At 39.8% G+C, this 15,588-nt stretch overlaps 2 protein-coding genes across 5 annotated transcripts; both read left to right on the top strand.

Annotated features, from left to right (window-relative positions):
• Positions 1 to 3,507: 3,507 nt before the first annotated feature.
• pimreg (PICALM interacting mitotic regulator) lies at positions 3,508 to 7,659 on the top strand. 2 transcript variants are annotated; one of them, XM_085420628.1, is made up of 6 exons: positions 3,508 to 3,644; positions 4,340 to 4,657; positions 4,793 to 5,094; positions 5,331 to 5,426; positions 6,097 to 6,135; positions 6,586 to 6,723. In XM_085420628.1, the coding sequence occupies exons 2-5, from the start codon at positions 4,364 to 4,366 to the stop codon at positions 6,125 to 6,127; spliced, it is 723 nt and encodes a 240-aa protein (XP_085276754.1). In that variant the 5' UTR covers positions 3,508 to 3,644; positions 4,340 to 4,363; the 3' UTR covers positions 6,128 to 6,135; positions 6,586 to 6,723. The 2 variants fall into 2 exon arrangements, with proteins under 2 accessions (XP_085276754.1, XP_085276753.1); XM_085420627.1 differs by lacking the exon at positions 6,097 to 6,135 and having other exon boundaries at positions 6,586 to 7,659.
• Positions 7,660 to 9,085: 1,426 nt separating this feature from the next.
• On the top strand, positions 9,086 to 15,517 carry cct8 (chaperonin containing TCP1, subunit 8 (theta)). Of its 3 annotated transcripts, none has more exons than XM_085420625.1 (16): positions 9,086 to 9,251; positions 9,756 to 9,846; positions 9,934 to 10,013; positions 10,108 to 10,257; positions 10,357 to 10,537; positions 10,635 to 10,696; positions 10,774 to 10,911; positions 11,000 to 11,178; positions 11,536 to 11,602; positions 11,687 to 11,774; positions 11,855 to 11,970; positions 12,384 to 12,455; positions 12,565 to 12,729; positions 13,770 to 13,889; positions 14,312 to 14,448; positions 15,236 to 15,517. In XM_085420625.1, the coding sequence occupies exons 1-15, from the start codon at positions 9,192 to 9,194 to the stop codon at positions 14,417 to 14,419; spliced, it is 1,677 nt and encodes a 558-aa protein (XP_085276751.1). In that variant the 5' UTR covers positions 9,086 to 9,191; the 3' UTR covers positions 14,420 to 14,448; positions 15,236 to 15,517. The 3 variants fall into 3 exon arrangements, with proteins under 3 accessions (XP_085276751.1, XP_085276750.1, XP_085276752.1); XM_085420624.1 differs by having other exon boundaries at positions 14,312 to 14,452; XM_085420626.1 differs by lacking the exon at positions 14,312 to 14,448 and having other exon boundaries at positions 9,088 to 9,251.
• The last annotated feature ends 71 nt before the right edge of the window (positions 15,518 to 15,588 follow it).

Here is a 15,588-nt window from a genome sequence, read left to right as displayed (position 1 = left end):
GAAACTAATCAACTCATAAAACTCACAGTATGTTAGTTTTTCTATGTGTTATACAATCAGGGTATAACTTATCAGTTAAATGTCCTGTTACCTTTGGTTAAAACCAGACTAGTGTGTTTCCCATGTTTCCTGTCTTACACTGTGCTAACTGTCTGGTAATGGTAGCTGCATATGTTCAGAAACATTAATAACAATAATGATGCAGCTAGTAAAGCTCATCTTTCCAATGTAATCAATGCAATATAAACTGTCTTTGTGTGTAAGATCATTTTTATTGGTTATTATAAAATATAGATACAGTGGGGCAAAAAAGTATTTAGTCAGCCACCGATTGTGCAAGTTCCCCCACTTAAAATGATGACAGAGGTCAGTAATTTGCACCAGAGGTACACTTCAACTGTGAGAGACAGAATGTGGAAAAAAAAATCCATGAATTCACATGGTAGGATTTGTAAAGAATTTATTCGTAAATTAGGGTGGAAAATAACTATTTGGTCAATAACAACAATACAACTCAATACTTTGTAACATAACCTTTGTTGGCAATAACAGAGGTCAAACGTTTACTATAGGTCTTTACCAGGTTTGCACACACAGTAGCTGGTGTTTTGGCCCATTCCTCCATGCAGATCTTCTCGAGAGCAGTGATGTTTTGGGGCTGTCGCCGAGCAACACGGACTTTCAACTCCCGCCACAGATTTTCTATGGGGTTGAGGTCTGGAGACTGGCTAGGCCACTCCAGGACTTTCAAATGCTTCTTACGGAGCCACTCCTTTGTTGCCCGGGCAGTGTGTTTTGGATCATTGTCATGTTGGAAGACCCAGCCTCGTTTCATCTTCAAAGTTCTCACTGATGGAAGGAGGTTTTGGCTCAAAATCTCACGATACATGGCCCCATTCATTCTGTCCTTAACACGGATCAGTCGTCCTGTCCCCCTGGCAGAAAAACAGCCCCATAGCATGATGTTTCCACCCCCATGCTTCACAGTAGGTATGGTGTTCTTGGGATGCAACTCAGTATTCTTCTTCTTCCAAACACGACGAGTTGAGTTTATACCAAAAAGTTCTACTTTGGTTTCATCTGACCACATGACATTCTCCCAATCCTCTGCTGTATCATCCATGTGCTCTCTGGCAAACTTCAGACGGGCCTGGACATGCACTGGCTTCAGCAGCGGAACACGTCTGGCACTGCGGGATTTGATTCCCTGCCGTTGTAGTGTGTTACTGATGGTGACCTTTGTTACTTTGGTCCCAGCTCTCTGCAGGTCATTCACCAGGTCCCCCCGTGTGGTTCTGGGATCTTTGCTCACCGTTCTCATGATCATTTTGACCCCACGGGATGAGATCTTGCGTGGAGCCCCAGATCGAGGGAGATTATCAGTGGTCTTGTATGTCTTCCATTTTCTGATGATTGCTCCCACAGTTGATTTTTTCACACCAAGCTGCTTGCCTATTGTAGATTCACTCTTCCCAGTCTGGTGCAGGTCTACAATACTTTTCCTGGTGTCCTTCGAAAGCTCTTTGGTCTTGGCCATGGCGGAGTTTGGAGTCTGACTGTTTGAGGCTGTGGACAGGTGTCTTTTATACAGATGATGAGTTCAAACAGGTGCCATTCATACAGGTAACGAGTGGGGGACAGAAAAGCTTCTTACAGAAGACGTTACAGGTCTGTGAGAGCCAGAGATTTTCCATGTTTGAGGTGACCAAATAGTTATTTTCCACCCTAATTTACGAATAAATTCTTTACAAATCCTACCATGTGAATTCATGGATTTTTTTTTCACATTCTGTCTCTCACAGTTGAAGTGTACCTCTGGTGCAAATTACTGACCTCTGTCATCATTTTAGGTGGGGGAACTTGCACAATCGGTGGCTGACTAAATACTTTTTTGCCCCACTGTATATATATTACCAGACACAGACAGAAACCACCATTCACACTGTCACATTTAACTGCTATTGTATGAGAAATGCATGCACTTACTCTGATATATAGCTCATGCTGGCTTCTGCATATTAATCAGTGTGCTTTTTAAAACAATAAAGAGACAGATAATTGTCAGACTAATTGTGTTAAAAACCAAAAAGCTGCTTAAAAGAGAGTAACTCAATGCTGAAGCTGATGCTTTGATAATACCCAGTGTAAAACTATCATACTGCTGTCAAACCAGAGAAATAAACATGTCTGTGAAATGTTTATAAATGCTTCAGAATCTAATTCTTGCATTTGCTCTGAACTTTACCTCCTGACTCAACTATACAGCCATAGCTCATTAAAATGATGTTATACATTTACTTTTAATGAGACAAAAGGACAGTGGCTGCTAGGTTGTTAGGGTCAAGGTCTCCTCTTTATGTTCTTTCCAATAAAGAAAGAAACACTTTAAAACACATAAAACAGAGTGATATCAGTGAAGGACAAATGGATTCAAAGTTAAAGATAAATTATTCTACAGCCTTGTTAATGCCTTTACTAAATCACTACAGAGGTGGACAAGACAAAGATTTCAAAATACTGAAAGCATTTCATGTGCAGGTGTGCAGTGACATCTGCTGGTCACCAAGCCCTTTGTAGCCACAATGGTGGATTTTTGTGTACACGTGCAACCAAAAGCAAAGAAAAACCTTATGGTGTTTGATAAATGAGCAACAGTATTTAGTGACCTGTTATAATTGTGCTGTTGGTGGAAAAAACTGTGCAAACTATCTAGCATTTCCCAGCAGCTAAATATATTTGATATACATCACCAAGTCCAAAGGCACTGTTATACTTAGCTTTGTAAAGTGTTTCTTACGTGTATTTGTATGTATTCCTTTATCTGTAAATTGGGTGGTAAAACAGTATTGCAATAGAAGAGCGTTACTAACACCCCTGTTAGTTGCTTCAACACCAATCTCATGCCAAGTCAATAAAAACTGGACATATTACCTGGAAAAGATAAGGTTTATTGCTAAACATTTCGTAATTTTTCTTTACTAGAAAATGTGACGGTGTTTGAGAGACAGTTTACAAACACTCATCATGGGCATAAATGCCATGGTAATTTGGGGCTTTTGATGATTTCTTTAAGCTGTTATTTTTCCAGGGTGAAATGATTGTGCAACATAAATCTTTAATGACTTTTTAAAAAAAGAATTAGGTGCACATGTTAAATTTATTTTGGATTTTCCCTAATCCACACAGGATCACAATTACACATACAGGCTCAAATATAAACATAGACCCCCAATAATACTTAGCTAAATGTCCCTTTGCAAGTCACAACACGACTTTTGGTAGGCATCAACAAGCCATAGAGGAATCTAGTATTACAAACTTGTGATCCTAAGTATTTTTTACAACTATTTTGAAAATACAGACCTTAACAGATCATTTTAAAATATATATTTCAAGAAGAAACATCTTGGAATCTTATTCGGACACGATAATCCTAGTCACATTTCAACGTGAATCCCATTAACGTAAAACTGTACGTAGTGACGCATCGTTTTACGTCACGTAACACTGCGTAGGGCGTGGTGACGCGTGCCTTTGTGGATTCTGTGGTCCGCCGCCAAATTCAAACAGCGAAAGAAGAAACGGGAGCTACAGCCGCCTAAAAGCCACAGAGAATCGGCTACTTTTACAACTGATACTTTTAGGTAAGCTCTCTGTACAGCAGGTGTCCCAGCAGACGTTCTTCTTTTAAGTTTTTATACTTATTTGAGTAGATGTTTTGTCGTGTAAATAGTAATTTTTTTTCCTAGCTAACCGTGGCTTCGGGGGCACAGCCCTCTTTTGTTTTGTTAATGATATTCACTGAATTTTATGGGAAAAGGCAGCATTTGACAACAATGGCACAATTTGACAGCGTTTTTATATAACGGCAAGTGAAAGGTAAACTTTAATTCTCATTTGTTGCTTAAGGCTGTTATTCCCTCCTCAGGGCAAGCCATTCCTGGGTTAAGTTGGACACTTGACCAGGAGCATTGTCCCTATCTAACAAAAGCCACGGAGCTTTTACTAACACGATTACTGCTGCTTGATTGTATGGTTGTTACGGCTCATTTTTCACTTTTTCCGTCCTTTGTTCATTGACATTTTTCAAATTTTTTGACAGTGACAAAGGGACTCTGAAATAATTTCCTCAAATTCGAGGATTAAAAAAAGAAAGATTTGTCTTAACTTGTAACTTTTTCTTATTTTGGTCTATCAGTCCAAAGAAATATTCAAATTTCATAGCATGCTGAGCCAGATTAGAATATAGGTTTTTTTTTATATTGTGAGATTTTGAAACTGTAGTATTAAAAATGTTATTTTCATAAAACTTATTCATACAGATCACTTTTTTTCTCAGCTCGGTCATATAGCCTGTTTAGTCATGGATGGTGTTGGTAAAGCTGTGGTTGGAGTCTGGCGGGCACACACAGTCCTGGATGAGTCTGATGGAGCAGAGAGCTCCCCAGAAGCCCCGGACCGTTTCCGCAAACTTCGGTCCTCATCTTCACTCAACTCTCTGAGAATGTCACTGAGGAAGCGACTCCCACTGCGATCTGTCCAGACCAACTCCCTCCCTGAGAATCCGACCTGGGAAACCATGAAGGAGCAACCAAAGACCAGCACAGTCCACAAACTTACTCGTAGTGCTCGTAACTCTATCACCGGAGTGTATCAGGTAGATTAACTGTTATGTGTGAAATTGCCTATTTTTTATTATTATCAGTCTCAACAAAAGCCACCAGTCAGTTATTCTAGAGTTGTTATTTTCTTTCTCTCTCTCTCTCTCTCTCTCTCTCTCTCTCTCTCTCAGAGGTTGCAGAGGACCAGAGAATTTTCCCGTGAAGAGTGTTTGGTAGCGACCCCGGGTCGTGATGGAGAAAATGCTGGAGCATTGAATTCTTGCACCCCAGGACGTACACCTCATCGGGCTGCAACACCCAGACGCACACTCAGAGCAACAGGTACACCTGGGCGTACTCCAGGCTCCAGAGGACGCAGGACTCCTGAAGCATCCGTAAGAGGAGTGAAAACAGGAGGTGGCAGGAGGCAACTGGTCCGCATGGCTGCTGTACGAAGTCCCTTTGCCTCTCCAAATACGCAAAACCAGAGGAAGTGAGTTTGATTCACTCTTTATGCAACTTTGCTTTTTAGGACTTTGTTAGTTTATAAGTTTGAGTGCTTTTATTTCATTGGATCCCTCTGAGGATGTGTCAGGACGATCATACACCATTTATTTATTTAAAAAAAAAAAAACTCAACCAAATATGTGGAGCAGCTGAGAGTAGCTCACTTGAATTTTGGTGGTTATCTTTTTCTGCCAAATATTTTGTTTTTATGATCTATAATAGGAAATTTGACCAAGATTTGGAGTCAGTTTCCAGTGGACTCAGGAGGCTCAAACATCTGTCGAAGGCTTTTGATGACATCATTGGGAGAGACAGCAGGTAACATTTTTTTATTTTAGTGAATTCTTTTGATATCTTGATCATTGACTGGGTGGTAAATTCTAAAATTGTAAAAAGTGTTTGCATTATGTGTGTTATTAGTTTCTCCCAGATTGGGTAATTAACAGAAAAAGGACATGTTTTGTTACCTTTTTCTATAATCACAACTAAAGAAGTGTTTTGTTGGTAAATTAAAGTTTTGTGTAACTGAAGAAGCCATTAGTCCATTTCCTTGTATTCATGCATATTCTGTATTGAGGAAGGGAGTCTCTGTCCTCCTTGCCCTCTCACCCAAAGAATCCCAGCTTGTGGGTCCCCAGACTTCCTCCCCCTCCCTCCAGACATTCCTCCCGCCTCAGTTTGAAACAGGGCCTGTGTTTCTGGTATTCAGATAAGGAGGGAGTAAGGGGGAAAGGAGGTGGATGTGGGAATTGGAGCCAGATGACATGACAGAATGCATTTGAAAATTTGCGTCACTTCCTGTGTTGTCATTTAAAATATTTGTGTCCTGTAAACGATGATATTCAGTGCGGAAAGCGAGCACTCGGTAATGGTGATCTTGCCTGTTATTTGCGCACATTACATGCTCCCAGAGGCTTTCCTCACTGAGTATAGACGTCTTCTTATTTAATTGAGATCAGTTTTTTGTTTTGTTTTTTACTTGCAACAGGCAGTTCAACTATTCCCAAATTGTGGAGTAATACAGAAGGTAAAATCCCCTTTCCAAAGAGTAAAACTAGTTGAGTTTTGAGAACATAGCTTTCAGTGTAAACACAAAGGTGCATGGCAGAGCTTCTCGGATGCATGCAATCTGGAAGAAAAACAGATTAATAACTCGCTGTCTGAACAAATGTTGCTCACACTTTTTCTTGCTGACTTTACAGCTCCTGCTTTAAATTTTCCTTGACACCAAACTTTCCCAAATACCTTTTCTGATATTACCTGAATGTCTACAAGGCCATTTACACATTAAAATGATAAGTAATAAAATTCAAATTGTAGATCAGGAAATGAGTTACTGAAAATTTTCATTTGTTGCCTGATGGCTTAACACTTGCCTTTTTCTTTTTAAATAACTAACTGATGTTACAGTTGTAAACCTATATGGTTTTAATGGCAGTCTCTTTTTGCACTGAGTAGTGTCTCTCTGTCTCTGCAGATCTGGCCCAAAGGAACGTTCTGGGGGAGCGATGATGAGAAAGCTGGATCCCAGCGGTAAACTCAGCCGCTCAAATGTCACACGCAGAGCCACACGCGTCTCAGACACGCTGGGCAGTTGGGCCCACACAGCTGTGAACACTATTCGCAAACCCAACTGAACTACATGCATGTCTGTGTGTATAATGCAGGACCTATTGTAGCCATGTTTTACACTTATTATACTCATTATTATTGTGGTGTCACTGTTACATATTCACAGTGGCGTTATGATACTGGGAGACTATTATGCTACAGCTTGTCTTTTTTTATGTGTGCTCTGCATCTTTGTGAGCATCTGTGTGACTCTTGTGTGTTTACATGTCTCAGGTTAGCTTGTTGTGGGTAAAATATCCTCACTGTAGCTTCCAGAGGAATTTTCTTTGCATCTGTCGTAGCTGCTACAACCGAAATGTTACATTTAGTTACATTTTCAAAATACTAATATTGTACTTTGTGTTCTCATTCTCTGCATAGAAAGTTAATGAAATGTACTCTAAAGGGATCGCGAACAAGAGCTGCAGTTATCTGCTGAACGAACACTAAATTTTCTGACAGAGGGGAAATCTTTTTTTTTTTCCACTATTTTTATATGTATGCAATAATGTTTCTAACACTTGTTACACTATTTTTAAATATCATTTGATTATACCAAATTATCAAGTGTATTTTCTAAAACAGTATTTAAATGTGAACATTCCTTGAGGCAGAGGTTGGCACTTCTAATGGCCTGTGGATGATTCATGCATCGATATTGTACACACAAATCATCTGATAATGTGATGGGGAAAAAGATTTAGTGGCTCATTACCAGTTGATGGCTATAATGATGATGTTATAAAGAGATATCCCGAGTCTTATTAGTGACTCTCAAGTTACCAGCCTCAAATTAAGCAAAGCTCTTCTGTGGGTGTGTTGTTGTTGTTGTTTTGTTTTTCTGTTTTTGATACTTTCTTTTTCTGCATTATTATTTTTTTTAAAGGAGAACAACTGTCCAAATGTGAAAAAATAAAACTTTGCCCTTTTTATGCATATATATATCCGTTTCATGTTTTCTCTTCACATCATTTTTGTTGGGTGTTTTCTTTTTCTTTTCTTCATTTTTTTTGGGGGGGGGGGGGGGTTAAAATAATATTTTCCTCAACATCATGATGTTGATGATGGTGGTTATCATTTGGTGTCAGTTTTACAGCACATTTGTTCATTAAACTAACTGAAGATTTTAGAAACGGAGTGGAAAAATGTGTTTATATCACTATTTTGGGTTTTTTGTTTTTTTCTTTCTGTTCAGATCATTTTCAGGTATTGAAATCTATATATGCCAGTATACTAACTTCCCACTTCATTAGGTATACCTTGCTAGTACTGCCTTAATGCTTGCCTAATGGCACAGATCCACCATGGTGCTGGAAGGCACTCAGTTTGTAATAAGAGGCCCAATTTATGGCAATAAAACACTCCCACGCCATTAAATGAACACCGTCAAACCTGAACCAGTGATCAGTCCAAGGAAGGATTGATCCATGCTTTGATGCTGTTTGCATTAAATTTTGACCCTATCACTTGAATGTTGCAGCAGAAATTGAGATTAATAAAAACCAGGCAACATTTTTCCAGCCCAATTTTATCTGTGCGACACTGCAACTCATGCCTCTTTCAGATCACAGTGATGGTTATGTGGGAAAATTTTAGTAGATCAGCAGTTTCTGAAATATTCACATCAACCACCATGTCATGTTCAAAGTAATTTAAATCTCCTTTCTTCCTCTTTCTGATGCTCAGTTTGAACTTCTTCTGGTACTATAATTTGTGTTTTAACTTAGAATAATTGTAATATTCATACATCCGTACTCTTCTGCTTATTGTTATGGGGTGGGGGGGGCTATCCCAGCTAACATAGGGCAAGTGGAGGGCACACCCTGGATAGGTTGCCAAACCGCTGACCTAAAATTAAATTATGTTACACATTTGTGATTAAGTACTTTATATGAGATTAGTACTACTTTAATTTGTATGTAGAAAATTTGTGTAATTCTTTTAGTGGGTAAATCATTTGGGATAGCATGGTTATATTTGTATATATTATATTTGTATAATATGCAAGGCACAGTCTATAGAAAACTAACTGGTAAAGGCAATACATTTTTAATTTAAAACAACTACACATTTAAGACAATAATTCATTATATTTGTAATATTTCATGACTAATGATAGAAATTTGACAAAGCAAGTAAACAACAGGAAATCAGAAATGCCATCTGTCGTACTTTACTTGTGTTTCTTTGGTGAGGTAGCTTAAATTATTTGGAATTCACTGAAAAGTCAGTCACTTAGTATAGACTTGGATTTCGTTATAGTAACACGACGGTAAGACTGCCCCCGCGTGGTGTTTTACGATCACTGCGCGGTGAAACGAGAATTGCTCTGTTTGTCCTTTGTTGTCACCCGTCTGTAGCTCGCTGCCTCGCTGAAGTCGCTCCACCTCTGCCTCTCCGGCTTTGTACCCAGAGCTGAACCCACGCCGCGGCTACCTTCTCTAGGATACCGGGGCTGCTAAAAATTTGAAAATGGCCCTACACGTCCCAAAAGCTCCGGGCTTCGCCCAGATGTTAAAGGATGGCGCCAAGGTGGGGTTAAATTAGGAATATTGGGCTCGTAGATGAGCTTTGACTGAGTAGTTGTGAAGAAGCGTGCTAGCTAACGTTAGCCGCTAAGTTAGCATGTTCATTCAGAGTCATGAGGGATAGTTCTAGAAAGCAGCAGCCAGGCCGCCCAGCCGGCTGCTGGACGAAGGTCTGTTAGGGAAGATGAAATGCTTATTCTTGATATTTCACTGTCTCCCTTCAGTCTAAACCGTGCTAAATATAGCAGCAGCAGAAGTTGAGCTGCTGTTATAACGGGATGCCATACTGCAGTCACACCCAGCTAGCATTCAGCTAACTGTCAGTACTGTCAGCTTAAAGTGATGCTGATGCTTAATGAAATGTTTACATTCTCAGACTATCCATATTATATCCAGTTATTTGCTTTTAACATATTCATTGTTAGGTAGTAAGCTAAATATATTAGTCTGACATGGAAATGAACGGTAATGCACCTGTCTTGAAAAGTTGATTTCTTGTCTGTTACAGCACTTTTCAGGTCTTGAAGAGGCTGTCTTCCGTAATATCAGAGCTTGTAAGGAACTTTCTCAAACCACCCGCACTGCCTATGGGCCCAACGGTAAGTTTGGTCTGCCTACAGCCTATTAGGGTTGTGCTCTGTAAAGATATCAAAGCAGCACCCGTTAAATGAAGTGTTTTCTTTTAGGCATGAACAAAATGGTCATCAACCATTTAGAGAAGCTGTTTGTCACCAATGACGCTGCAACAATTCTCAGAGAGCTTGAGGTGAGGAGATGTTGTTGTGCACCTCACTGAAATTCAGCTGAGTGCATAATAAATGTATGAATTTAACTATTTATGTAAATTGTTTGTTTTATAGGTGCAGCATCCCGCAGCCAAAATGATTGTAATGGCGTCCCACATGCAAGAACAGGAAGTCGGCGATGGTACCAACTTTGTCCTGGTCTTTGCTGGAGCTCTGCTGGAGCTGGCTGAAGAGCTCCTTAGAATGGGCTTGTCTGTTTCAGAGGTAAACAAGATAATATTGGTAAAGTAGCATGGCTTGATGTCAAACATGTGCTATGATTGGTGCATTTTCTCAGTGCCTGCTTTTTCTTCTTTGCCACAGGTGATTGAAGGCTACGAGAAGGCTTGTAAGAAGACTCTGGAGATCCTGTCAGACTGCGTTTGCTCCTCAGCCAAGAACCTCCATGACATTAATGAAGCCAAGTCGCTCATCCGTACAGCAGTCATGAGTAAACAGTACGGCAATGAAGACTTCCTTGCGAACCTCATTGCAGAGGCCTGTGGTGAGTCAGAAGTGCACACTATCTCAGAGTTGATTGTCTCGATTTTAGCATTGCCTTGGTATTTTTCTGACTTCCTTTTTCTCCCCTCTTCGTGCAGTATCGATCTTCCCAGAGACCGGCAATTTCAATGTTGATAACGTCAGAGTATGCAAGATTTTGGTAAGCAGCATCTTCTGTTGGTTTTATTTTGTGTGCGTATGCAGTTTGGCCTCTATTAACATTTGTGGTCATTTTAGGGTTGTGGGGTGACGGCATCCTCTATGCTTCATGGCATGGTTTTTAAGAAGGAGGCAGAGGGAGACATCTCATCAGTGAAAGACGCCAAGATCGCCGTTTTCTCCTGCCCCTTCGACTGCATGGTGACAGAGACTAAGGTAAGTGGAGGTGACCGATATATTAAGTTTAATGAAGATGATGCTGACATTGCTCTCGGTGCTGACAATAGTCCCGTCTGTTCCACAGGGCACAGTGTTGATAAATAATGCACAGGAGCTCATGGACTTCAGTAAAGGAGAGGAGGATTTGATGGAAGCTAACGTGAAGGCTATCAAGGAGGCTGGTGCCACTGTGGTGGTAACTGGGGGGAAAGTGGCTGACATGGCGCTGCACTACGCCAACAAGTACAAACTCATGGTGGTCAGGTAAGAACTACAAAACCTTAAGTGAGCAGGGAACGTATCATATACAAAGAGCTAGACATTTACGGCAAATTCAGCCTGAGTTTCTTCTAGTTGAGCTTACTGTTTCATGTAACTCGCTTAAGAGATCACATTTCTCCCAAGTAAAGATTGATCTTTTTGCTAATACAGATGGTCCTTTCATGGCCTAGGACTAAAACTTTTATTTTGAAGGTGCAAGATGTAACTGTGTCTGCATTTTTTGGGACATTTAAATAAATATATGATGGCCGTATGTTAAATATTACATGATATATAATAGTATATCTTTGGCATTGTGTGCTTCCCAGCCGTAAACGTTCTTTTTTTCCTTCTCGTCAGGCTTAACTCCAAGTGGGACCTCAGGAGATTATGCAAGACTGTGGGAGCTGTAGCTCTGCCCAAGATGGTGAGTGTACACTTGTTTTTATCAGATCAGGTATTCGAAAGAGCCGTCCATTTTTAACTATAAATACATTTTTGTCATCCTTAGACGGCTCCGACTCCGGATGAGATGGGTCACTGTGATGATGTATATCTGACTGAGGTGGGAGACACTCAGGTGGTGGTCTTCAAACATGGTAAATGACTCCATTCTTCAGGCTTGTGAATCTTAATTTTAAACCTTTCTGAGTTAACATGTTGGTTGGTGTTGACACAGATAAAGAGGATGGTGCCATCTCAACCGTGGTGATCAGAGGCTCCACTGACAACCTGATGGATGATATTGAGAGGGCTGTAGATGATGGAGTCAACACCTTTAAAGTTCTGGTCAGGGTAAGTAGACATTATAAGTCACTGGGGTTATTTTGTTGTTGTTGGGATTTTTTTCTTACTTTTAGATGAATCACAAGTTTTAACAAATGGATGCACAAATTATATTTTAAAGATTATTATTGTCTTTATTGTAAAGCAACTCAGGCTGATGTTTATCTTTTTTCTCATCGGTGTTGAGCACCTGTTTACTTAATAATAATAATAATAATAATAATAATAATAATAATAATATTAAAATAGAATTAGGAACTGAAAAACTAAAGCTATGCTATCAGTGTTCACTATGAGCAAAACTTTCCCTTTAAACATTGTTATTGAGAATCTTACAGTTCACAAATTTCAAGGGGTTTTCTTTTTATGTACTACTTAGTTTGCACAACAGCTACAGTCTCTCTGTCATTCATTATCTTTAGGACAACAGGCTGGTACCTGGAGGAGGAGCCACTGAGATTGAGCTGGCCAAACAGATCACCTCATATGGAGAGGTATGCACATTCAAGTGAATTAATTAACATATTCCAAGTCCACACACTTATCTCTCGTCTTTGTTTTGTCCTATTTTGACTGATACACCATTTTCCTGCCTTTCTGCAGTCCTGCCCTGGTCTCGAGCAGTATGCCATTAAAAAGTTTGCCGAAGCTTTCGAGGCGTTGCCACGTGCCCTCGCTGAGAACTCCGGCGTGAAGGGGAGCGAGCTTATTTCAAAGCTGTATTCTGCGCATCATGAGGGAAACAAAAACATGGGCTTTGACATTGAGGTATGTATGGATGCATGAGAAGAATGTGTGGATGGCTTTGATATAGTTTGATTTCAGATGTGAATCGTTTAAAATATTCAGCCTGTGTTTTCCTTGGTTACAATCTACAACGGCACTGCAAGAGGCACCTAAACCTTACACACTGGTCCTTAACGCATTACCAGTGGTGTCCAAAACGTGACAGTGAATGCCGGAGGAGCTAACACTGCTGTTTGCACTAAAAACATGCACTACATCATTCTGTCATCACAAGAGAAACTTGGCTCATGTGTTGGCCTTTGAGAGAAAAACAGTTACCTTGACTGAAATGCTGGAAGGACTTGAGCTCCCACCGAGTCCATTTGTGTTGTCTGCGCTATGGAGACAGATACAGCCTGTTCCACATGATCTTTAAGCTAAATAATATGATGTTCACATCGTATGTAATTACCAAGCAGGCGAATCACAGTTTAGATTTTTATTTATTTATTTTTTTTGGGCTTCCAGTTAACTTGGGTAGATGCACACCACTTTTTAGATTAGGGTACACAGCTTAACACTAACAGTCCTTTTTCCCACCTGTACCTACTCATCTTGGCTCAACTCGGTTTCGGACGGTTTCTTTTACAGTCGAGTACGAAGTAATGGCGACTCAAACACCACGACGATGGAGGAGGTTGAGGTGATGCTATACCTGCTGCCTCCTCTTTTTTTTTTCTTTTTTTTTTTTTGCATAGCCAGGTCCCTAATTTCCGGGTTTCAAAAATTATGCTTTTGATTTTCGTGAAGGAGACGCCCTCATGACTAATTGAGGAACGCCACTGACTAGCCAATCGGTGACATGCAGTCTGTTGACGTCTCGTTTTCTGAGTATGGGAAACCCTAGAAACAGTCGAGTTAAGTTGAGCAGACTAGGTCTATAAAAGACATCTTAAAATTTGTGTTGTGGCATCCTTTTTTCCCCCTTAAATCCAAAATTTGAAATTATTTTTTTTAATACCCGTTTCTATTGAAGCGTCTCATATTCTTGACTGACGGTGCGGTTGTCATGTTGTTTGCAGAGTGATGGTCCTGCTGTGAAGGACATGCTCGAAGCCGGCATTCTGGATCCCTACCTGGTCAAATACTGGGGCATAAAACTGGCTACCAATTCCGCTATCACAGTGCTGAGGGTGGACCAGGTGGGTACAAACAAAACATTCTTAACACACAAACTCTACATGTAATGAAAGCCAGCCTCATACAGAATATTTTATGAACTTTTGAAATTGTGTTTTTTGTTTTTGATTGAGACAGAAAACTGCTTCAATCAGTCAGACAGTAAGAGCCTTTAGGACTATTTTTCACCTGTTTACAAAACTTCATCTATTAAACGGCTTTTAATGTATCGGTTTGGTTTTTAACTGAATAATTTAGGCTTTGAGGCAAATCAACAAACGTAATGCCACACTCCAGAGATCCGACAGACCGCATCAAATCACATCTCACAGATGTTTGCTTTCTGTTTATATTTTGAGTTTTGTATTATTCTTTTTAGGATTTTTTTTTATGTTCTTTAAAGCAACTGGTGGATAAATTAAGTGTGCATATATGTACGATCCAGATCATCATGGCTAAGGCTGCAGGGGGACCCAAGGCTCCCAAGCAGAGAGGCCATTGGGACAAGGACGGTTGGGATGAAGAGCCTGATAATTTTGAAACTCACCATTAGAGGGCACACACAAAACCCTCAGTCGCTCAGTCAGTAGGTTTTGGAATGTGTGTGCGCTTTTAACTAAAAACAAAACAAAAATCTGCACCGGTGTGCTCAGTCACTCACAGGAGGTTGAAATATGTATGTGTTACCTGTCACTACTAACACTGGAGAAATGTTGCGTTACTGACTGGATTCAACCACATCACAGTTGTTTTACACAAACCCAGATGTGCCACTGCCTAAACCTGCACAGAGCAGATAGTGTGTGTGGTGTGATAGCATGCTGCATGCGCAAGCAGTTTGTGAGTGCAAGTACCAAATCAAACACTGTTTTGTTTTTTAATCTATTTTAAGAGAAGATTAATTCAGTTTAGACGTAGTTGAAGATGTTTTGTGAAACATGAAGTGCCTTAAGTAACTGACCCAGAGTTTAATTATTATTTCTTCAGCTCATTTTTTTTCTTTAATTATTTATTTGATTTTAAGTGTTCACGTTTTGTGCACAAGTACATTTTCCTGTGTAGAGAATTTCTCTTAAAGCACAACATACGGTACTCCCACGTGTGCTCATGAATGTTTAATCACTATAAATGGACTTCTGGAATATCTGTAGGGATTTAAATGGTCTTTTTTTTACTTTGAAAATATAGTCCCCTCATTTATAAATAAGCACAGCAGTTTAAGATTGAACACATTTTGGATGCTGTGGTTAATGTTTGTCTATCAATTATTTTATGAAGGTCAGAGGTGATGTGCTTCCACTCTGCCATAAAGCCCACTCACTCAGCTGCATGGATCTTATGATGAAATGATTGTTTTCTTCCTTTATAGATCATCATGGCCAAACCAGCAGGAGGACCCAAACCTCCCCAGGGAAAGAAAGACTTTGATGAGGACGACTAAAATGTCCAGCAGATGCTCCTTTTAACCCTGAACGCTCTGACATGGATTCCCAAACTTTTCTTCTTATTTAAAGCTTACCTGTTTATTGGTTTATTTTGTAGAAATGACCATACATTGGTAACAGAAGTTAAAAAAAAAAAATCATACCAATGGCTCTGTTTTGCTTTTTATGTTCTCAGTCCCAAATAAAAGGCACCTGTGCTGTCACTATTTGGTTTGTTTTTTTACTTTTTGCCCAGCGTTGCTTTATAAACTTCTTTGGTACTTCATATGATCACTAA

Source organism: Rhamphochromis longiceps, linkage group LG10 (genome assembly GCF_057381845.1).
Source record: "Rhamphochromis longiceps isolate RC_006_pf linkage group LG10, R_longiceps_female_GT1.1, whole genome shotgun sequence".
Classification (NCBI taxonomy): Eukaryota; Metazoa; Chordata; class Actinopteri; order Cichliformes; family Cichlidae; genus Rhamphochromis; species Rhamphochromis longiceps.
The sequence above is the reverse complement of the archived record's forward strand: the minus strand, read 5'-3'. Positions and strand labels throughout refer to the sequence as shown.